At 43.2% G+C, this 23,514-nt stretch overlaps 1 protein-coding gene across 1 annotated transcript in view; it reads left to right on the top strand.

Moving 5' to 3' along the window:
• The window catches only part of DCHS2 (dachsous cadherin-related 2), a 220,853-nt gene that overhangs the window by 171,050 nt on the left and 26,289 nt on the right, over positions 1–23,514 (top strand). The window contains exons 11-14 of the mRNA XM_074951108.1: positions 6,098–6,232; positions 6,506–6,715; positions 14,741–15,598; positions 20,849–20,959. Coding sequence (XP_074807209.1) covers positions 6,098–6,232; positions 6,506–6,715; positions 14,741–15,598; positions 20,849–20,959 — 1,314 coding nt within the window. The remainder of the gene's footprint in view (positions 1–6,097; positions 6,233–6,505; positions 6,716–14,740; positions 15,599–20,848; positions 20,960–23,514) is intronic.

The raw sequence follows: 23,514 nt of genomic DNA, 5'->3' as shown, positions 1-23,514 counted from the left end.
GGTCCATGCATGGTGTGAATCTACATGGCCCAAAGCCAGCATAATAGCTGAACGGTATCTGTGCCCACCCCCTTACCACATGCCCCGAAGTATTATTTTTATTTATGTTTTGTTAATCACCAACAGCGTGTTCAGCACTCTACTCAATATAGAATTGAAGGCAATACCTGATGTGAAAAGTTTACGGTCTAAAAGAGGGATGCAGAGAAGCATGGGAAATTTGCTTGAATTCCACCCCCACCTAATCCCTGTAATTATTTTTTACTCCTTTCTTGTGGGAAGTGCAGAAATGAAAATTGTGGGAGCATTTAGAATGAGGAGGTGGTAGCGGAGGCTTGGGAAAATGAGATAGGAAGGACACTCCAAGCATAAGGGGTGGCATAGAACAGTAGCCAGCAGCAGGCTGTCTGCATAGAAGCACTGGGCTGGAGCAGTATGTTGTGGCTGAAGGTTCCTTCCTCCAGTTCTGTTATTTTTGAACACATTTTCCAGTAATCACAGTCCTTCTGTTGGGGCTTTTTCTCACATTATCAAAATTTGGCCCAATGTTATGTGTATATTGCAGTCCTATTCAAACCCACAACCAAAAGGTGGGGAAACATACAAAGTAGTTAAATAAGCATATAGCATGTTGAAATAAATGTTGTTTTTTTTTTATATATTTGAGAATAATGCCACAATTATTTTTTGCATATGGGCTGTCACCTTGCTTTTTAAAATACATCGGTGGACACAGCTACATTTCACATCCACAAAGTTACTTGTTTGCCCTAGAGATAGGGCTGACTTTCCTCCTTTCACTGATTCTTTTTTTGTCTGGTGTGTTCCTTGACTGGCCACATGGAGGAGTCCTGTTTACTGCCAAATGCACCTTCCAGTCTTCTCTTCCTCACTAGTTCTCCCACTTTGTAGATTCTCTCCCTATTGAAGAGGGAAAGCATGCAGCTGTAAATTAGTTTGTGTTTGACTCAGGCTTCCAGTCTGACCACCACTCTGAAGTATCGGTTATGAAAGACTGCATTAGTGGCTGAGGCCACTTTCACTCATTTTGACATCCACTGGACATCCTGCTCCACCAGCTCCCATGAGTGTACCACAGGAAGAGTCCTTTAACCATTAGGCAAGCAGCCACTGCATTTCTACTGGCACCCCAGACTGCCCCCTTTTCTCTCAGAAGGAAGACCTCTTGCATTGTATGAGGGCCTGTGCTCCTGTGGAATCTCCACCTGCCTCACAGGAACTGTAACTTCGTTGTCTCCTTCTTCTGGGCCATTGCACCCAGGGAGCTGTCTTGTCCTAAATTTTGAGCAGTTTCTCTTGAGCATGCTTCCTGTGAGTTCCTCAAGCTGCATCCCAAAAATTGTCTGGAGACACATGCTTCTTGCAGGTACAATAGGAGTGTGCACTGCAAACAACACACAAATCTAAGCTCTCAGACATGAGAGCAAAGATAACTGCAGAATATTTCAACTAGGTAAGATATTTGAGTTGAGGAACCCCCTTTATAGCAAAAATCTTAGGCTTTGAACCAGCTCTGTGTGTATCTAATAAGTTCTGCCTTTAAGCTCCTGCTCACCATTGTCTGCAATTCCAAATATGAGTATCATGAAAACAAAATCAGAGTATTAATAGTGATCTTAATACCATAAACCTGGGTGAGATATTTTTTTCAGCTTTTGATGTGCAGAAAGAGTTGATTCAAGTATAGGAACTCAGTACTAAAGCTGGAAAGCAGTGCCTTGTCCTGAGAGGAGTCCAGTTCAGAAGTCCCTGTTTCCAGAGAGTGTGTAGTAATCTTCTTGCCGTGTTCTCATACTGCTTCCCACCACATCTATGCATATGTGATTGCCTGATCATTGCACTCTGCTGGATCACTGGAAGAGCATGCACACTCGAGCAGCTGGCCTTGCAGGAGAAACTTCATATTTGAGGCTCTCTGTTGTAGTCACAGGTATTGGGGTTAGTGATGTAGCCCCACTTGATCATTGCATCCCTAGACTGGCCAACTACAGTGTGGCGTTGATTAAGACAAAACCTTATAGTCCAGAGTTGATCTTCACCGAGTAGTAGGTGTTCGACTGGTGGGGGCAGAGCACACAGGCTACAGGGGCATTATCTACTCTTGTTTGCCATTATTGAATCCTTGCCTGTTCGGGTGATAATGTTAAAGGGTTAATGGTGGCAAGAAAATTTTGTCATGTCTTTAGGCAACTAAGCATCGGTGTTAAATCATATAGAAGATGTCTTGGATCTGTGCATTGCTTTGTGCACTCTGCTAGCAACTTTCCCGCGTATATTGGGGGAGCAATACCTGCGAGGATATAGAGGCTGTTGACATGGGTAGGCTTAAGACATACTGTAATGTAGTGGCAGGTGGTGTTAAATACAGGGACTAGCTTCTTTGTATTTGGGTTTTGTACCACGATGCACAGGCATATTCAGCAGAGGAGTAGCAAAGTGCCAGTGCTGTTGATCGCAGTGTGGATGGATCTGCATCCCTCTTTGATGTAACCAGCTTGCTGAAAACATTGTTTTGGATGGTAACCTTGGCTTTGTTTTTCTCAATATGGGTTCTAAAGGAGAAAGTGTATTCAAGAGTAACAGCGAGGAATATGGGATTTATGGAATGAGCAAGTGTGTAGTCCTGCTTCGTTCATTTCATATTAGTTGTAAGATGCAGTAGCATTTTTCAGCTTAGGAACTCTGCAGGAGAGCAGCTACAGAGACTTCCCACCTCCTGTAGAGCTTCTGAGCTCTGCCACAGAGAGGATACTGTGGAGCCAAGAGTTAGAGTAAGTGGGAGCATGGGGGAGCCTGGCTGTCCATCCTCCTGACTTTTCTCTGGCTTGTGAAGTACAAACTCTTCAGATAGGAGATTCTGAATGGTGGAAAAGTGTTTCCTCGTTGTGGGTTTGTTGGACTCCAAGCCTTTTTTACCAGTAGTTGGAGCAAAGTTCCACTCAAACTTCCAGAAAAATAATTCCACTTGGGCAGAAAAAAAATTTTTTTAAAAAGGGAATGTTTCAGAAAGTTATAATCAACTGGAAAAGGGGGGTTGGAATGAAAACACTTAAGCTTCCTTAGCAAGAGCTGTCAATAACGTACCTCCAGAGGTGGGTTAAGTCTAAATATGTCACTTGTTCTGCCAGGTGTGTGATATTGTAATGCACTGAATGTATGATCACCACTTCCCTCTCCTGGATAGAGTGTCAGACATGCTTAAGTGTTTATCATCCTCTAATGGACTTGCGGTCCAGTGGCTGGAGGCTTGAAGGGAGGATATTATAAGCATTCCCACACTGGCAATTGATCAAGAATGTCCTGTAGCTCAAAGGATAGAAGCTTGTGGTTTTTATTTTAAAGGTTGGAAATTTTATTTCTAATAGTGCATTTATGTGGTTAGCTGACTGTTATGGTAGCTATGTGTCTGTGTAGCATTGGCTACAAATAATGACCGTTGTGAAGAATCTGTCCATGAAGGTCTTATTCAAGGCCTTTAGTTGCAAAAAGACACAGGGTTTTATCACAAGTTCATGTCATCTCTACCCCTAATTCAGTAGTTATCTTCTTTCTCTGTTTACGGTGTTTGTACTTTCAGATGTAGATAATGATTGCTACATACAGTTGACTTGTATCAGCTAATGTAGCCATTTTCCAAACAGCTAGAGCTGCCGTGATGCTTTTATATTTAGGTAAGATATACTTTGCATGGGGAAGGGCTGCAGTAGGTTGTTGACCTTCAATTTTGCATGAGGTTACTCCAGGGTTGTCTTTTCCATTACATGTTTTTCTCTGATCTAGAAAGATGTAAGAGCATATTTAATGTATCCTCTTTCTCCTACACAACTTTACTTGTATTTTGAATAAACATGAATAGATAAATGAATAGACAAAGCCCTGGCTGGGATGATTTAATTGGGGATTGGTCCTGCTTTGAGCAGGGGGTTGGACTAGATGACCTCCTGAGGTCCCTTCCAACCCTGATATTCTATGATTCTGTCTCATCCCTTTGAATTAATAAGAAGCAAGTCCATTTACAGTAGTTAGTCCCTTAATCAAATGACAATAACTTCATTAAGGTGTGTGAATCTGTTTCACCAATGCCAGTTAAAAGAAAAACAAGGCCTTGGCTAGCAGGCCTTTTTTTCTCCTCACACTGAGTTTACATGGATACAACTCCAACTCTAATGGAGTTTATCCTGATTTCCGCTGGTGTATGTGAGAACAGAATCAAGTCCAGGGTGTCTGAGCCTAAATAGCTTCAGAATTTGCTAAGAACTCCTACCCTTTCCAGGTGCATTAACTGTACCTAAACTACTAATAGCCTGTTGTTAGTTTAAAAAAAAACACAGAAAAATGATCAAATGGAACTTGTGAAAAAGCTGGAAATATACTTGCACAATAGTACAAGATGAATACAAGTTGCCCTTGGTGTATAATATAGGATTAATCTCATTAAAGTTAATAGTGTGAATGATCTTACTCTATAACCAACAATGGAAATGTTATACTTTCCTTGGGAGAGCATTGAAACCACAACAAAAATGGGAGAAATTGTTTTGAATCCATAATGGATAAGAATGTGGAAGCAGATTTATCCATCTACACAGGAGGCAGACAGCTTTGAAAAGAAAAATTAAAACAAGTCTACCTTTGCTAATCTCCTTATTCTCCAGAGCAGGAATGGGCAAACTACAGCCCATGGGCTGGATCCGGCCCACGAGCTGTTTTAAGCCGGCCTGCAAGCCACACCACGCAGCTCAGCCCCGCTCTGGCTGGAGCGCTGGGTCGGGGGCCACACCACGTGTTTTCCAGAAGCCGCGGCATGGCCCCACTTTGGCTCCTACGTGCTCCAATGGGAGCTGCCGGGGCAGTGCCTGCAGATGGGGCAGTGTGCAGAGTGGCCTGGCCGTGCCTCTGCATAGGAACCGGAGAAGGGACATGCCACTGCTTCCAGGAGCTGCTTGAGGTAAGCATCACTCGGAGCCTGCACCCCCTGAGCTTCCCCCCATCCCCCTGCCCCAGCCCTGATTCCCCCCTGCTCTCCAAACCCCTCAATTTCAGCCCGGAGCACCTTCCTGCAGCCCAAACCTCTCATCCCTAGCCCCATCCCAGAGCCCGCACCCCCAGCTGGAACCTGCACCCCTTCCCGCACCCCTGCCCCAGCCCTGATCCCCCTCTCGCCCTCTGAACCCCTGGGAACCAGCCCAGAGCACCCTTCTACACCCCAAACTCCTCATCCCCAGCTCCCCCAGAGCCCGCACCCCCTCCTGCACCCCAACCCCAATTTTGTGAGCATTCATGGCCCGTCATACAATTTCTATTCCCCGATGTGGCCCTCGAGCCAAAAAGTTTGCCCACCGCTGCCCCAGAGATTCCCAGACATGGTAGTGATCCCATACTATACACCAAGTGATATGTCTGCATGTATAATCAGGAATTACACAAGACAAAGTTATAATGAGCTCGTTAAATAGCAATCAAGGTGTTCGAAGGACTAATTAGGAATATAGTATGGAGTTCATACTTGTAGAAACTTATATTGGAGGGAAAAGTCTTAAACGGTCATTTTTGGGAATCCTAGAAGGCTTTTCGAAACCAAATATTTCATCTTGGAGATTTCTCCCTGGCAGGATCAACTGAAGTAAAGATACTGATGCCAGTCTCTTGAAGTCATCATGGGTTCCTGAACAGGTTCCTCTAGGCACACTGCTTCTGAGATGCACATGAGAAATGAATCACTAATAATTTTAAAAACAAACACTTTATTGAGCTGCTAAAATGTGCATATGCCAAGACTCAATTACTGTATGATCTTGTTGCTCTTGTCCTTCTTTGTCCTTAACTCCAGTCCTTCTCAACTACATTACCTACGCTGATCATGTCACACCTAAAACTAGATTATAGGTTCATCAGGGCAGGGACCATGTTTTGCAGTTGATTCTGTGAAGTGCCCAGCTTATTTTGTATAAGTTTCCTGCAAAAACAAATGCTATTCCATTAATTTCATCCATAACACTTTCCGCAGACTAAAGATCACAGAAAAAAAGTATCATAAAGCAGCATATTTTACTGGATTTTCCTTTCTGTTTTTAAGGAATAAATTCCCTGCTTCAGTATGAAATTTTACCAGGAAATGGGTTTGAGATTTTCCAGATAAACTCAGATACTGGACAGGTGATGACAACTGCCTCACTTGACAGGGAGGCCCAAGAGATTCTCAGTATAAAAGGTAACAGTATGAGATGTTTGATGTACTGTAAAATGGGATGTGGAGAGTGTGGGTTCACTTATCAGTGTTAACTTTTCTCAATTTCATGTGACTTTTTCTGATAGGTGTAGCAAGATGTTCAGGAACAGAAAGCAGCTGTATTAGCACATGTACTCTGATTTTCTGTATAGCAGAACTCTATACATGGACTCTAATATTTTGATACTACTGATGAAGATTCATCATTACACTAACATCACTAATATAAGCTTGCTTTCTGTGTGTTAATCTCAGTCCTCGTTCGAGACAGTGGAACCCCTTCTTTATCCAGCACAGCAACAGTTATCTGCAAAGTACTGGATGAAAATGACAATACTCCTACATTTCTCCTTCCTGTCCCTGAGATTCAGATTCTGGAGAATCAAGAGCCTGCAATAGTGCACACTACACTGGCTGTAGATTTAGATGCTGGCAATAATGGAACTTTACGATATCAAATAATTGGTAAGTATGGTCTTTATTCCATATATTACTAATACCAAAAAAAGTTGTCAGAAAATAGTTAAACAGGAGTTTCAGGTTTTAAAATAGTTCTGATTTCAGCCAGTCCAGATAGATCTCAGCTAGTGCAATGGGGAGTCCTAAGACTCCCTTTAAACTGAAAAAACCTTCCACCTCCTCCACTGGCACACACTTCCAACCCAACCTCTCAGCCTAGCGATCAGATTTGGAAGTGTACAGAAGAGAGAAACAAAAATAATCTGGAGAAGTGAAAATATGAAGAAAGAATAAAAGGCCTAAATATAGCTTGCTGATGAAGAGAGGGCATGGTAAGTATCTGTAAGTGCATGAAGGATACAATCACCAAGAAGGAGGAGACATTTTTCCAGGGTATTACATATGGGATGAAATGAGTAATGTTGCAAAAGCTCTTTCTGGTGAGGATAGTGACATAAGGGAAGAGTTGAAAGCTCAAATGTTTGGGACATTTAAAACTAGACTGGATAAAGCAATATAAGAATATACAGCAAGAAAAAATCCTGCACTGGGAGGGAATGAACTAGATCAACAGTTTTGAAAACTGAGCTCACCTTCAGGAAAATGAAACCAATTGCACCCCATGTCATCCCCTCCATGGATCATTAAAGGCCTGCCAATCTTAATATTATACCCGTTATGCATGTCCCACATTTGGGAAATGTTAGATTCTTCTTCGAGTAGATGCAGCTGTGTATTCCACTTAGGTGTGTGCATGCCCAGTGCCTTGTGGTCTTCTCCAGTCACTTGACTAGCAGTGACTAGAGAAGGGCAGTGCTCTTGCCTTGTGGTCTTAGTCCCTCCCCTGTCTGTCTGAGGTGGCGCCTCTCCAACCCCCATCAATTTCTTCTTACAGTCCATGGCTGGAGTTAGAGCTCTTTTTGGTCTTAACCTCACAACCTTTCACTATTTTAGTGTCTTGTTCTAGTTGTATATAGTTAGTACCCCTAGTGTTAGATTTAGTGTTAGTTGTATTTAGTTAAATACCCCTGTGATGCCATCACTGGGGTTTAAACATTGTTCATTGTGTGGGGGAATGATCCCAATAACGATACCCCACACAAGGTGTTTGCTGTGCTTGGGTGAGGCCCAAGTCAAGGAGTGGTGTTTGATCTGTAGATTGTTCATGAAATAGACTCAGGTGGATAGGGCCCTTCGCCTGAAGCAGCACCTATCCAAACAAGCCGTGTGGCCTGCTTTGTCACCAAGGCTCTCATCGGATCAGAGGTAACTCTCGGGTTCTGAGATTGTTGGCATTTCGTGCTCTGGAGCCAGCACTTCTCTGAATGAAGGAGCAGATCCTTATGGAGAGCGCAGAGGAAAAGGTTGCGTAAGACTAATCAAGTCCACTCCAATTCTCCTGGGGACTCTTCTGCTCCCCCCAGGAAGAGCGTGGACCAGCAAGGGTAAGTGCCAGGATGTGGAATGTCTCTAACCACTCCCCAGAGTAGCATGTAGGGAGGTCAGGGACACCGTACCAGGAACTACACTTCTGACCCTGGGGCATCTGTTGAGTCCAATATCGACAAGGCATCAACTGTTTGCATGCCGTCAGTATACCAGGCAGATATGGACCACCTCTGCCTTACCATCCCAACCTCTCCTTTCATCCAGGACTTTGCCATAGCTACGTCCTTTACATCCCTGTTGGCTGGATGGGTCACTGAACCCTTGGGCTAATTGGCACCACACACCGATGTTCCCCTTCCACAGTCTGTGGAACCAGGGCCAGTACTGGGCTCAAGCAAGGGACCTCCTTGGCATTGGAAAACTTCTTGGCACGGTTGCATTTGGCATGACAGATGTTACCATGGTGGCTTTCACAGCCCTCCATTTCAGCACCATCAGCTACTTCAGTACTGCCGCTGACTTCAGGGTCAATAACACTTCCAGTAGCAGCATACTTGGTGCCAGCAGTATGGCTTCCATCATCTGTACTGGTCCCTGCCTTGTTTAGGACGATAGATGAGTCAAACCAGTTAATCACTTCCTCAGATATGGCTCCACCTTTATCCCCAGAAACTTGAGGCTCCTCGGCGTTGAGGTCGTGATCTTCCTCCTCCTGCTTTCTATCACCTGACCCATATCGGGGACCCTTTATGGAGCACTATGAGCACGAGGATTGGCACCTGTCTCACAGTTGGGACAGGGGCCCTTGGCCCAGTGCCTGCTGTCCATCAATACCTTATCCACACTTCTCAGCTCATTCTAAGGAGAGATCGCCAGGCAGATTGGTGGTGGCAACTGTGGACCCACAGCAGAATCAGGCACTAGTGAGCCTTCCCCGTGCAGACCTCATGGATCTACTCTTTCCAGCTCCACCAATCCAGGAATGGGAGCCAGCATTGGCATTTTTCAGAGTAGCAGCCATGTTATTCTGTAGCCGCAAAAAGAAAAGGAGTACTTCTGGCACCTTAGAGACTAACAAATTTATTTGAGCATAAGCGTTCGTGAGCTACATCTCATTTCTTCGGATGCATCCGATGAAGTGAGCTGTAGCTCACGAACGCTTGCATCCGATGAAGTGAGCTGTAGCTCACGAACGTTTATGCTCAAATAAATTTGTTAGTCTCTAAGGTGCCACAAGTTCTCCTTTTTTTTAGCATTGGCACAGTTAACCAACTCTTCTTCATCCCCAGATGATTCAGCAGTGTCTGGCTCTTCCTCTCCAATACCTGAAGATTTCAAGGACTCTCCAGACCTTTTACAGCATGTAGCTGCTTCCCTGGGCATTCAGGCAGAGTTATTGGCGATCCTGCAGCCTTCTGCTCCTGGGAGATAGCCCTTCCTGTCAACGATAGGATCCTAAAGCCGCCTTTGAAGCACACCTGCTTCCATAGCGCCCACTGCAAAGCACATGGAGAAATGCTATTTTGTCCCAGTGTAGGGATTTGAGGGTTTTTACTCCCACCTGGCCCCATATTTCCTAGACATAACTGCAGTGCGTGATAGAGTCTGGCAGGGATGTTTAAGTCCTCTCCTAAGGACAAGGACTTGAAAAGGATGGACAGGAAGATTTACATTTCCTCCTTCCTGCAAATGCAGATGACAAACCAGCAGACATCATTGTCCAGGTACAGCTTTATAAATTGGACAGCTATGTCTAAGTTTGTGGACCAGCTGCCTGAAATTTGTAGAGAGAAAGTTTGGGTGTTAATCATCGAAAGCTGGTGAGTGGCCAAGACGTTATTGCAGTCCATGCTGGACTTAGCAGATGCTTTGGCCAGACCTGTGGCCTCTCTGGTGACCATAAGAAGGGCATCCTGGCTGTAGACCCATCATGCAGAGGATTTGCCCTTCAGTGGCAGGGTGTTATTTTCTCACAACATGGATGGAACCCTCTCTTCCTTCAAGGATTCTAGGGCTACCCTATGGCCCTTGGGGTTGTACACACCACTAGTTCAGAGACTTCTTTGGTGGCCAAAAGCAGCAACAACACCACGTGCAACACACCTTTTGGGCAGCCTTTTCCTCCCCTGAGACAGCGGGATTACCCCAGAAAGGGGCGTAGATCCCAGAGGAGAAGACAATCAGGTCCAGGGTTCGGCCAGTCAAAACGCTATCCCCTGACACCCACCCCAAGTGCCCATTTTGACTCCTTGATCCAGAAAAACAGTCTGGTCATCACTTCCTTTACCCCCATCTCCTTTTAGGGAAAGGCTAGCTCACTTTCATGATGTTTGGGGATCGATTACAACTGTCCTAAGCACTGTCAGTTTGGTCTTTGCCAATTAGATTCTCTCCACTCCTCCTCCTCACCATCCCTTCCTGTCCCTTTTCGAGGTCCCCCTCATGAGATACTGCTCATCAAGCTGATCCACTCTTTATTGGCCTTGGGAGTACTGGAGGAATTTTCTCCAGAACACTGGGGTCAAGGCATCTATTCCTGGTACCCAAATCCAAGAGAGATTTAAGGCCTAATCTTGAACGCCTCTACCTTAACAAATATATCAGATACAAGAGGTTCCATATGGTCACCCTATCAGCTGTCCTCCCGACATTCACTCAGAATGACTGGTTTGCTGCTCTTGACCTTCAGGACTCTTACTTATATGTGGCAATTCTACTGAGCCACAGAAGACTTCTCTGGTTCGTCATGGCAAGTTGCCATTTTCAATACACAGTTCCTTTTAGTCTGTCTTCTGATCTCCCTCCCTCCCCCTGCCCCAAGTTGTTACCAAATGTATGGTCGTGGTGACAGCATACCTCAGGAAGAAGGGAATCCATGTCTTCCCATATCTGGATGACAAGCTACTAAGGGGCAGGTCCAGAGAACAAGTTCTTGCTCATGTATGGATAACACCATGCTTACTCAACCATCTGGGTATCATCCAAAACACCAAAAAGTCAACACTGGTCGCAACTCAGAAAATGGAGTTTATTGGGGCCCTAATAGACTGCATGAGTCCAAGAGCATTTTTGTCAAGCAACTGTTTCCAGACAATTCTTTGCTTTTGTCTCAGTCTGCAGTCTCAATCTTCCACAACAGTTCACAGTTCTTAGGCCACATGTCTGTATACGCACAGGTGGTTCAGTTTTCAAGGTTGCACCTTTGTCCTCTTCAGATGTGGCTCAAAACTGTTTACTGTCAAACCCCTCACCCCCTGGACAGGTTGGTCCGCCTCCCTCCTTTGATCCTGGACTCCTTGCAGAGGTGGACAGTTCACGGGAATGTATGTCAAGGCATTCCCTTCGCCTGGCCCTTACCAACCAGCACTATTGTCACCGACACCTCCTTGATAAGTTGGGGAGCACATCTGGGTAGAGTACTGCGCCGATAAAAATTTGTATCCACGTCTGATCTGCAAAAATCGTCCATGGATGCAGATATCTGTGGATCTAAAATGTATATCCGCAGATTGACAGGGCTCTACAACGGGGGTCACTGAAAGTTCAGGCTCTGTGGTCAGAGCAGGAAGCTTCCGGCTCTGTGGTCAGAGCAGGAAGCTTCCCTGCATATCAATGTCCTGGAGTTTTGGGCCATCTACAATGCCTATCTTGTTTTCCTAGGCTGCGTCAAGGGTTCAGTAGTTCACACGCTTACAGACAGTATCACCACAATGTATTATGTGAACAGTCAAGGGGGAGCACACACAAGGGTGCTCTGCCAAGAGGCGATCAGGCTGTGGCAGTTGTGCACTGAAGACTATCATTCCAATAGCTGATCACTTGCCTGAGGTCCAGACTCATCTTGCAGACCATCTCAGCAGGAATTTTTCTCTTAATCACAAGTGGTGTCTGAAGCCAAGTGTCCTGCGAGTCATCTTTTTAACGTGGGGCATCCTGACGATTGACCTGTTCTCTATAAGGGAAAACATGAAATGTCACCTGTCCTGCTCTTGAGAGGTTCTCAGTCCAAGCTCTCTGATCAATTCCTTTCACCTCAACTGGCAGTCAGCTCTCCTGTACACTTTTTTCCTCCGATCCCAATAATTCATCCTTAAGCTGAAAGTGGATTGGGCCAACACCATCCTCGTTGCCCCGGCATGGCCAAGGCAGTGCTGGTTTTCTGACCTTGCACTGTCAATTCAGTCTCCCATATCCTTTCTCTCCATCCCAACGTGCTCACACAGAATCTTGGTCGCACTTCCTATCCCATGCTCAGCTCTTTGCATCTTACAGCTTGACTGCTTCCTGGTTGAATGAGGAGGAAGAGCAATGTTTGGACTCCGTCAGCAGGTCCTGATCAATAGTAGATAACCCTCTACCAGGATGTTCTTTTCTGGAAAATGGAAGTGTCTTTCAATGTGGTCATTGGCCCATGGAGTACAGCCCGTGCTGTAAAAGATGAACTGCAAGTTCAGTCATCAGGCATTGTGCTTAGCTCTTTGAGGGTGCATCTAGTGGAGATCTCAGCTGTTTATCCATCGTTTGTGGAAGATGGGTGTTTTCGAGTGCCATGGTGGTGAGATTCTTCAAGTGAATTCTTTGTCTCCATCCACCGGTGGAACCATAACATGGTCTTAGTGGACCTCCATTCAAGCCTCTGGGATCTTGTCCCTCTCCTCAAAAATGTGCATTCCTCGGCCGATAACATCTGCAAGGAGAGTGAGTTTCAGGCTTTTATGGCAGAGCCTCGTTACACACAGTTCTCCAAAGACACAGTTCTCCAAAGACAAAGCGGTGATGTGGCCACACCCAAAATTTGAGTCTAAAGTGGTCTCTCAATTTCATTTAAACCAGGTGATATATTTGCCTGAGGTTTTTCCTAAGCCGAATTCATCTCCGGAGGAGCAGTGTCTTCACACATTGGACATCATACAATGTCCGGCCTTTTATTTGGACAGGACTATATCTCATCGGTTTGTGTCGTATACAGACCGTATGAAGGGGCAGGCAGTCTCCTCACAGACGCTTTCTAAGTGGATAACTTCTTGCATAAAAACTATATATGACACAGCTTCAGCTACGCCCCCCTCTCTGGGTGTGAGTTTATTCTATGAGAGTGCAAGCTACTTCAATAGCATTCTTCAGTGATGTCTCAACATTGTATAATTGCAGGGCTGCCACGGGGTTGTCAATATGTACAATATGAACCATTATGCCATTATCATGGCATCCAAAGCAGATGCAGACTTTGGGAAGGCATTCCTGCAGTTCTTGTTTAAGTAGACTCAGAACCCCACCTCCTGTGGATTCTGTTTGTGAGTCACCTAAGTGGTATACATGACTGCATATACTCAAAGAAGAAAAAAGGGCATGTTAATTGTGGTTCTTTGAGATGTGACGCTAATGTGTATTCCACGATCCATCCCCTCTGCATCGGAGACTAGTCTCTTGGCGTTAGGTGTGAAGGAATTGAGTGAGGTCAGGGCGGCACCTCCTCATATAGCCGTGGGAGAGGCTATGGTCACAAGGCATGAACGCCACCCCTTTATGGGTACTGCTAGGCAAACTTCTCTGGCTCCAATGCTCTGGGTGCACACAAACCTCAGTGTGATGTCTGCATCACATCTCAAAGAACCACAGTGACTGTAAGTAACAGTTAATCTAAAACTAAACGAATATCTTTTCAACCTTTTTATGATTCTCTCTTCAGCCTCCCCATATCAAATAAGGGCCCCCAACCCAATCCTCTTTTCACTTTAAAAATAGGTATAGATAGATACCAAGTCCACCTTCCAGGTGATGAAAGTTTCTTTCATCCACCAATAATAAAATCCTCCAATCGGTCTTCCAAGTTGCCAAACCATCCCCAAGTGCACCATGCCAAGAAACTCCAACACAGCCCCTGCCCAACTATTTAAAACCTTCCTGCACTCCCTCACCCCAAAAATGGCAAGACACTGTTTACTTTGATTTGGGGCCCTCCGCAGTATTACAAAAATAAATTGATGGCAGCACTGATAACTGCTGATTATCCCTGCTTTACTCTCACTATGCAGAAAGGGCTATAGAGTCATCTGATTTTTATGCTTTTAATTTGAAAATTATCTTGATCTATTGAAATATACTTATTCCGGTCACTTTCAACAAAAAAACATTATAATTCTTTCTAAAATCCATTGCTCCAGATATTTAATAGTAGCTTTAAAAATGAAAAAAGTGGAAAAGACCTCATTATTGCTCACTTCTAAGAGACAGGTTTGTAGATGAAAGCAAGGGGCAAATAACCATATTTGTTGTCAGCAATGCTTTATGGGTTTCTGGAATTTGTAGCCAAGGTTGGGAAGAGTTCACTTTGTGCAGCAGTATAGTTGCACTAGATTTTATAAGGTGTGCTGATTTGGGGAAAAAAGACATGCATCTGGCAAAATAGCTGTTCTGTAAAAGGATATGACATTCTGGATTTACTGTCACTGCCACCCACTGATTTAAATGAAGTGCAGGTTTTAATTTTTATAAAAGGAGGAAAATATGCCAAAGGCACATGAGTGCACCAGCTGTACTAGCAATAGGATCATGTTATTACAATTAACATAATGGTACTAGCAAAGGGTTTTTTCAAATTGGAATTGTTTGTGATAGTTTTATTTTTATCGTATTTTAAAGGTGGAAATATTGGAGAATACTTCACTCTAAATGATACTTCAGGAGAACTCTTGGCCACTCGTAGTTTAGACAGGGAGGATGCCAGCAACTTTACCCTCATTATTGCATGTCATGACCTGGGCAGCCCACCAAGAAGCTCCACAACACAGCTACAGATTACAGTCCTGGATGAAAATGACAACAGCCCTGTATTTGCAAAGAAGAACTATCAGACCTCTGTGACAGAAGACCTTAAGGAAGGATCAGTAGTTCTTGAGCTCTTTGCTTCAGATGAAGATGGTGGCCTGAATGGTGAGGTCATGTATTCTCTCATTGATGACACCCTTGGAGCATTTACTGTTAACAGTACAACTGGCGCTATAGTTACTACAAAAGCACTAGACCGGGAGACTAAATCTCAGTATGCATTTAGAGCAGTGGCAAGTGACTGTAGCATCCAAGGCCCAAGAAGTACTACAGTTAACATTGTGGTGCACATTGATGATGCCAATGACAATAGTCCCGTTTTTCTACAGAACCCTTTCAAAGTTTATGTGCCTCCTGAAACTTCTGTGAATCAGACAATAGCCACTGTGAGAGCTGCAGACGTGGATCTGGGGCCAAATGGTGCAGTGGTTTTTAATTTTGGAGTACCTGGAACTATGTTCCGTATTGACATCAATACAGGAGAGATTTATCTTCAAGAGCCATTGCCTTCTGATGGTTTCAGTTCCCACCTGCTGGTATTGGCTTCAGATCAAGGTGTCCCAGCTAGGACAGCCACAGCTCTATTGGCCATTTCCACAAGGGAACAAGAGGAGGTGATGTCATTCAGCCATAGCTTTTATGCAGTAACTGTGCCTGAAAACAGTGAAGCAGGTGGGTATCAGACTCTAACTCGTGGCTGTCAGTGACCAAAGTCCTAACCTGTTGGGCACTATTGAGGATGAAGTGTGTAGGGAGCCTTTTTCAATAACATGCAGCATCAGGGTAAAACTGGAATTGGACTATATGCAAACAGTACGTTAAGTAAAAAAACCTTCTCCCTGCCCAGTGCACCCTGGACCAAAGGGGAGCATGATGTGCTGTCTCAGAGGCGTAGTCGGGTTTCTGGCCCCTGCACACATACAACAGAGTGCCACTCATGTTAGGCAGGATTCTCCTTTTTCAAAGAGAAGAAAGGGATGCTGCACTGCATGTTCCTCCCTCACCATGGACAACCCTTGAGCATCTCTGCTGTGCATCTGCAAAGTGGCTGTAATGATGCATGCACAATTTTTATCCTCTGCGGTTTTCCTTGCCAACATGCATCTCCTTGGAATAAAGGCAAAATGTATCTGTCTCTGTGTGTGCTTGTGCAGATGTGTGTGTGTGTGTGTGTGTGTGTGTGTGTGTGTGTGTGCGTGCGTGCGTGTGTACCCAAATGAGACTGATTACATAATATGTCACTAATAGTTCACTTAAATAAATGCAGTGAAAGCTCAGATAAGATGAGAACTTCTTCCACATATGTCTGTTGCGATGTATGATTTTTGGCTTTAGCGAAATCCCTAGTGTATTGTAACTGCATTCAGAGATTTTCCAACACTTTCCTCACAGTTTCAACTTGCTAAAAGAATGTGTAGAAGTAGGCGGGGAATGCACAGAGGCTGAAATACATTCTTACTTAACAAGACATTGTGAAATTGGTAGATTTCTACAAGGGACAAGCAGTAGATAAAAGCCCACATTGTTAAATGACCCCTATAGATAAAAGCCAGATTCACTGCAGTCTCTGCCACCATTGATTCTTTCAGGCTGTAGTGGAATAAAGTCGCTGGGGGAAAAGTTTGGGTTAGTGCAGCGAACTCACAGTTTTGACCTGCTGGGAGCTGCTGTAAACTGATCAGAGTAGCCCATAAGACGTTCCACTGGACGTGTTCCTGCAGAGCACAGGACAAGAATTAATACTATCCCTGTCCCCAAGGGGGGGGGGGGGGACCCTGTCTCCTGTGTCATCATAGCAGCCGGAAGATACGATTCTCATTTCCTGGAGTCTAGGATTTTTTGGTTTTGTTTGTTTGTTTGTTTGTTTTTATCTGGCCCCACCTCTTCTTCCATGCTTTAACCGAACAGTTGTGAATTCAGCTGTGACATTTTAACTGATGGTCCCTAGAATTATACATTATGGGGTAGTGAGGGCAAGACGTTCTCAGTGGTTCTGGACTCTTGATTTTGCTGCTGCTTTGGCCCAGTAATAATAAATAAATTAATAATAGCTCTTACATAGCACTTTTCTTCAGTGGCTATCAAGGCCTGATGACCTTCAGGGTGTGTTGCAGGAGCCCAGTTAGTCAGGTTTTTCCATACGGTGGTGGAAGAGTGCCTTGTGGGAATCTCAGTTTTTTGTATTATTGTTCGTACTGCATTGTTTGTTTAACCTGTATACATTTAAAGAAAGAAAATCAAAATATCCTTTCAGTAATGGATAAGCTTTTGTGATTCTGCATGTGCCTAATTACAGATATAGTAATGGGACAGGTTAGGCAACCCAGCCTCAAATTATGGAAATCCCCCAAGGAATTGTGGTAAGAGAATACCATAGTTAGATGGCCTCCTACTAAATGTATTGCAAACATAAATAGCAGTAAATTTAAATTATTTTGATTAAAGGAAGTTTAAAGAAGCTTCAGGGTAAATCAGAAGATTTCAGCCTGAAAGCTTACTGTGTATAGTAAGAAAAACTATAGGGTATAGAAGAGCAAGTTCTTTTATGTATTCTTTTATGAGATGTTCCTATCAAGTACTAGTTCTGTTTCTCTTCTAATTATTTTATGTGATTTCAATAAATACAAAAACATACTAATTTAATTTTCTTTGTCAGAAAAAGTTATGACTATAATTAAACCCTCTAAAGGATTTGGTTTGCTAGCTACAGTTCTGATTCTGGAACCCTTACTCCATATGGATAATACTTACTCTCCCACCCAGTCCCATGGAAGTATTTACATTATAAAATTCAATATTAATGTAATCAGGATTAACAAATAACATTTTATCTCATATGTTTTAGTTCCATTTTCAACCACGCAGTGGCAAAACTTCACTGTAGTTAGACAAGAATCAAAGCAATATCAACAATGAAGCCAAAGCCTGATATCCTTTCTCAGTTTTTACTCAGTAGTTATCCAGACAAACTCTTACTTAGGTAAGAACCTCAGGATTTCTTCAACTAAAATGTTTGGACCCAAGTTTGGTGACCTTCATATTATTCCCCTAGTTTAGTTTTGCATCATATTAAATATTTTATACACTGTATCGCAACAGGCACTTTTAGAAGTCAACTAATAATCAAGTCAGTGCACTCCGTAAAGTGCAAAAAACCTTTTCATTGTTCACCATGTCTGCCTCCAGTTGAATTATAGTTTGTATAGAGCCCTCTGGGTGTCAGATTCCCCAATAAAACAGTCACAGCTGCTAGGTCTGCAGGATTCTTTTATTTATTTTTAAATACATATAAGGTACCCGGGCTGGACATTTATTTACCCCTCTTTTATTCTCTGTGCTCCATGAGCCTTTTCGTTATTATCCACCCAAGAAATCTGTCCTCAAACACAAAGGCAAGAGTCAGACAAATTTAGAGGAAAAAGTGTCATCCCTGGTTCCAATGTCCAGACTACAAAAGAGAGGAGAAAGGAAAGAAAACAATATGGGTATATGTTCTTGTTTCATGGATAAACACAGGTCTCCCAGTGACTTGGACTGTAGCAGTAGATCAGTTCTGAGTTGTGCATGTGTGTCTCAAGCCAGAATATGACCCAGGGTTTTTATGTCTGTTTTGACTCCTGTTCTTTAGAAAAAGCACACATACTATACAAACTGTGCATTTCAGGTACTTGGTTGTTTAATGCAGGTTGAGGTAATTTAACATAATGTTAAGATGCTTCTGATTTAACAGACAAAGCAGGGAAATTCTAAGTTAAGGCACTGGCCGCTGCCTTGCCTTGCCCTGTTATGCTTGACTGGTTTGGAAGTTTCAGACGCAGTTGGATATTGTGTCCCTTATTTGAGGCAGTACCTATGCACAATGGACAGAGTCAAGTAAGTTTAGAAATGTAGCTCTTTGAGACAGAGACTGCTTTTTGCTGTACATCTAGTTTTACCTCATTCAGGACTTCAAGATTTGGCCTCATCAGTTTAAGATACCAAAAGACACTATCCAAAGTGAAAATGAACTGTACGGAAACTGCAACATTTTGTTGTTTAAATGCAAGCCATATTACTACCACAGTGTGGCCAAAAAGCACCAGAAACCACAGAAATGCCACTTCTTTGCCCTCTACCAAAAAAGGTATCGACAGTTTTAACAGCATTAAAAAAAGGCGTCTGGGCTGGAAATTGGTAGACACAGAGCAGGGATTTGATTGACCCAGTTGTTATACCCGGAAAAACAATGTATCAAATGGTAATACTGATGCAGCCATTTTTGGGGGGCATTTTTTTCTCTTGCTCCTTTCAAAAATCAGGCAGAGGATGTTGTGAACACAGGACGTAGGGACGTGTCCTTCAGACACTGGATGTTGTGAACAATGGTAAATGCTGGCTGCTGGATTGAATAAAAATTGTACAGTTGTGAACATGGGACCAGCTGTCCCTGTGATCCAAAAAGGGGCCTATGTTTAATTTCTAGAAACAATGCATTTCTCATTCTCACCTTTAGCCTTACACACATACAAATCATATATGTGTTTTCTTTTGTGATTGGTCCTACAAGTGTCCTAAGTAATGTAAAAAATTCAGAAGCCACAATGGACATATTTCCCCCACAAGTGTTTCTGGTTTATGTTGCCATGCTTAAGAGCAAATGACTAACCAGTTAACATAACATTTCCTGTGTTTAAAAAAAAAACAGTAACAAGTACTAAGTGTGTGATTTTTGTAGTTAAAGGTAAATTATACTACTGTGATGGCACAGTCCCACCCAAAATCTAGGACATTTTATATTAACAGCATGCCTCCTGTAATGTAGTAAAATAATGTAAGCTCATAATGCCATTTGGAAGAGGTCAAGTTACACAGTAATCTGATTCCATGACAGTTGGTTAAAATCAATTGTCGTGTGCTAAATGGCTTCATAACTGGTTTGAGAAGAACAACCATTTGGAAATCTTGATAATGTTTTTTGAACTTTGTCTCAGTTTATGTTGAGCGTGATGCTTCTGAGCAGGATAATACATTCAGTTTCATATTTATTTTCTGCTCCTGTTGCAAACAGCATTTTTATTTCATGCCTTTTCTGTGCTGTGTCAGATCAGTACTGTTTTCGCTGAATTTAAGATTCTTCATGAACAATAAAATGCCCTTATTTTCTTTGATGCTAATACCATATTGCATATCTCTATACACCCTGTTACGGCAGTAAAAGCTATTGTGAGTTGTATTCAGATTGTGTCTACTTAAGATTGATTGATGTATTCATTTAGAATTAAAGTGTCCACCATTACAAAACTCTGGGCTACTGTACATAAGTAAACAAAAATTAAATAATCCCTTCCCAGTTGCTCAGAGATATCAGTCATGCTTAATACCCTCATAAAAGCCCCTCTTCACCCGCTCCTGTCCCAAAGAGTTTGTGAAAGGATGAGGGTAAAATGACCAAAGATGGAGAAACTTGTGTAGGAAGGACCTACACCAAGCCTTGAATACAGCCAGAGATAGATTCCTGTAGACAGCCTCAGGGAGGGTGTTCCATAAATAGTGTCTCTGAAATAAGAAGGTCTAGCCATCAAGCCAGTGAAGGTGTGCAGAGAGCAAGGATCAAGGATTGTTGACCTTTAGGGCATGCTGCAAAATCCATCATTTTGCCAAGGCAGCAGCAAATGTTGGGGCTCAACAAGAGTGTTTGTTGATGGGGCAATGGAGGTTGGTGGGGAAGTTCCTGTCTATTAAGTTGTGATGTGGGTGGAGTTTTGTTGAGTGGTTGTTGCTGGTTTTGTTTTTGTTGTGTGCTATTTTAAATAATGTTAAAAGCACCCAGAGTGGCAGATGGGCACCTTTGCATGTATTGTTGTTATTCACAGTAAATCTATAAGTAATAAAGATAAGATCTTGCAAAGTTGACTCTATTAAAAACTATTGATGCTTCTGTAGGAACCTCGCTTTTGACTGTAGAAGCTTATGATGATAATTTACTGGGAAAAGGCATAAAATACAGGCTATTCAGTGACAATGAAGATATTTTCTCGATACACCCCATCACAGGTAAATTAATTTATTTAAATTTGTTTTAAAGGCATGTTTAAGGCTTTTGATATTTGAATAAACATTAAATTATGTACAAAGTGTTTCCATGTTGGGATTGCTTTTATACCAAAACATTTTCATTAATGATGTTAGTTTAAATCAAAAACTAGTAGAAGTGGGTGATAGGCAGTTAAGTGTAACAAACATCTGTTGCCATAAGAACCATTTTTATATGTCATAGATATACACATGCTTTTTGTCTACAGTTAATCTAGAATACAGGGCCTGATTCTCCTCTTATCCTAGGGTAAATCCTGATTCTCCTCTTATCCTAGTAATGTCATTGACATCAGTGGAGTTACACACTTTTAAAATTCTTGTGAGAGGAAAATCATGCCCAAGAGTATTCCTCTTTAAAACTCTTCTGTTCTTCAAGTATGTGCAGGTGTGTATTTCACTTAGGGGTGTGTGTACCCACCGCACCAGAGCCAGAGAATTTTGCTAGCAGTACCTGTAGAGGGGTGGTGCTTGCGCCTCATGGCTAGAGTCCCTCCCCTGCCTGTATGAGGTGGTGCCACCCCAGCCCCCCTCAGTTCCTTGTTACCTTCCATGGCTGGAGTTGGGGCTCTTAATCTCGCAATTTTTCACTATTTCTTAATGACTTTTTCTAGTTGTATATGTTTAGTAGTACCCTAAGGGTTAGTTAGATTTAGTGTTAGTTGCATTTAATTAAATATTCCCCTGTGATGCTCTCACCATTGTCCGTCATGTGGGGGAGCAATCCCAGTAATGATCCCCAGTTGCAGTGTTTGCTTTGCAGCGTAAGCTCCATCTCAAAGAGCAGTGTGCGGTTTGTAGATTGTTCACAAAACAGACTCAGGTGGCTAGGACCTTCTCCTGAAGCAGCACATGCTCAACCAAGCCATGTGGCCTGCTTCAGCACCGAGGCCCTCATCAGATTGGCGATCACTCTCAGGTTCTGAGAGCGTTGCTGTTTCATGCTCTGGAGCTGCCTCTTTGAAGAGGTGGAGGAGCTGTTCCTCATCAAGTGCACTGGGGAAAAGGTCGCATAAGACCAAGCAAGACCACTCCAGGTCTTGTGCGGACTCCTCTGCCTCCTTCAGGAGATGCTAGTGCTGATGCATGGGCTGGCGCAGGTGCCTCTAACTGTTCCATGGTAGCACAGGTTGGTTAGAGACCCTATACTGTCATCTCCGGTTCTGGCCCCAGGACATCCTTTGAGTCCAGTACCAATGAGGGTGATGTCGGCATCGGCTGTTTGCATGCCGGCAGCATACCAGGCAGCTATGGATCACCTCTGCCTGTCCAGCTCAATCTTTCCCTTGGTCCAGGACTTTGCCAGGATTACATCATTTATAGCCCTGTTGGCTGGTCAGGCTGCTGAACCTTTGTGTCCATCAGCACTGTACCCTGATGTTCCCTTTCCATAATCTGTGGAAGCAGGTCCGGTGCCAGGCTTGATGCAAGGGACCTTCTTAGCACCAGGAAGATCCTTGGCCCTGTTGCATTCAGCATTGCCAATGTTACTGTGGTGGCTCTCACTGCCCTCCACTTCGGCACCGTCAGCTACCTATCGTGCTGCCTCTTCCAGCTCCACCTGTCCAGGAGCAGGAGCCAGCCTTGGTGCAGTTAACTGAATATTCTTAATCCCAGGACAATTTGGCACTGCCTGGCTCCTCTTCTCCTTCAGTATCTAAGGCTCTTCTTTGAGTGAAGGTAAGAAGGAACTGAGGGGGCACAGGGTTGGCTTGGCCCTATATACTGACACTATATGCGCGTAGCACCAGAGTGCACCAGAGCAAACAACTTATGGGTATTCTCCTGCAGGAACTCGGCCAGAATGCCCAGGGAAGCAGCCACAAGCTGCAAAAGATCCTGACAGGCCTTGAAATAAAATGATTACTAACATTTCCGTAACTGTTGTTCTTCAAGATGTGTTGTGCACATCCATTCCACTGTAGGTGTGTGTGCACCACAAGCACAGTCGCCGGAAATTTTTCCCTCCATGCTATGCCAGAGATTTCATAAGACCTTTGCTGTGTATTAAATGAATATCAGTTGACTGTTAAAAACTTACTTCCTTATGACTAACTATTTACAAGACACGTATCTACAGCTTAGTTAAACCTTAAGCTTGTTTTTAATCATGAGTTATTTTATTAACATACAACTGTCTTATTTAATGTATATTAAATAAACATTTGGGAACTTTTTATAAGGCATTATTAAAATATGCTTTTATAATAAGAAATATGGAACCAGTGGCAGAACCCAGGTAAATTAGGGGATTGTAGCCACCAAAAAAATCCAATAGTTTTCCACCTAGATTGCCTTCTGAAATGGTTTTATTTTGGAGTAACCACCCTGGAATGAAATGTGTGTTCAGTGCCTTTGAAAATCAAACCACTCACTTAGCCTAACTATTTAGAAGACTAACATTAATCACCCTTGTTTGAAAATCTTGGCAATAACGTTTTAGATCTACATTTGTGTTGTAGTTTCTTCCTTTAGTTATACATATATTTTCCTTTGTATTCTTTTATAGGATATGT

This window comes from Natator depressus, chromosome 4 (genome assembly GCF_965152275.1).
Source record: "Natator depressus isolate rNatDep1 chromosome 4, rNatDep2.hap1, whole genome shotgun sequence".
NCBI lineage: Eukaryota > Metazoa > Chordata > Testudines > Cheloniidae > Natator > Natator depressus.
Note: the sequence above shows the minus strand (reverse complement) of the source record. Positions and strands in the feature narration are given on the sequence as shown.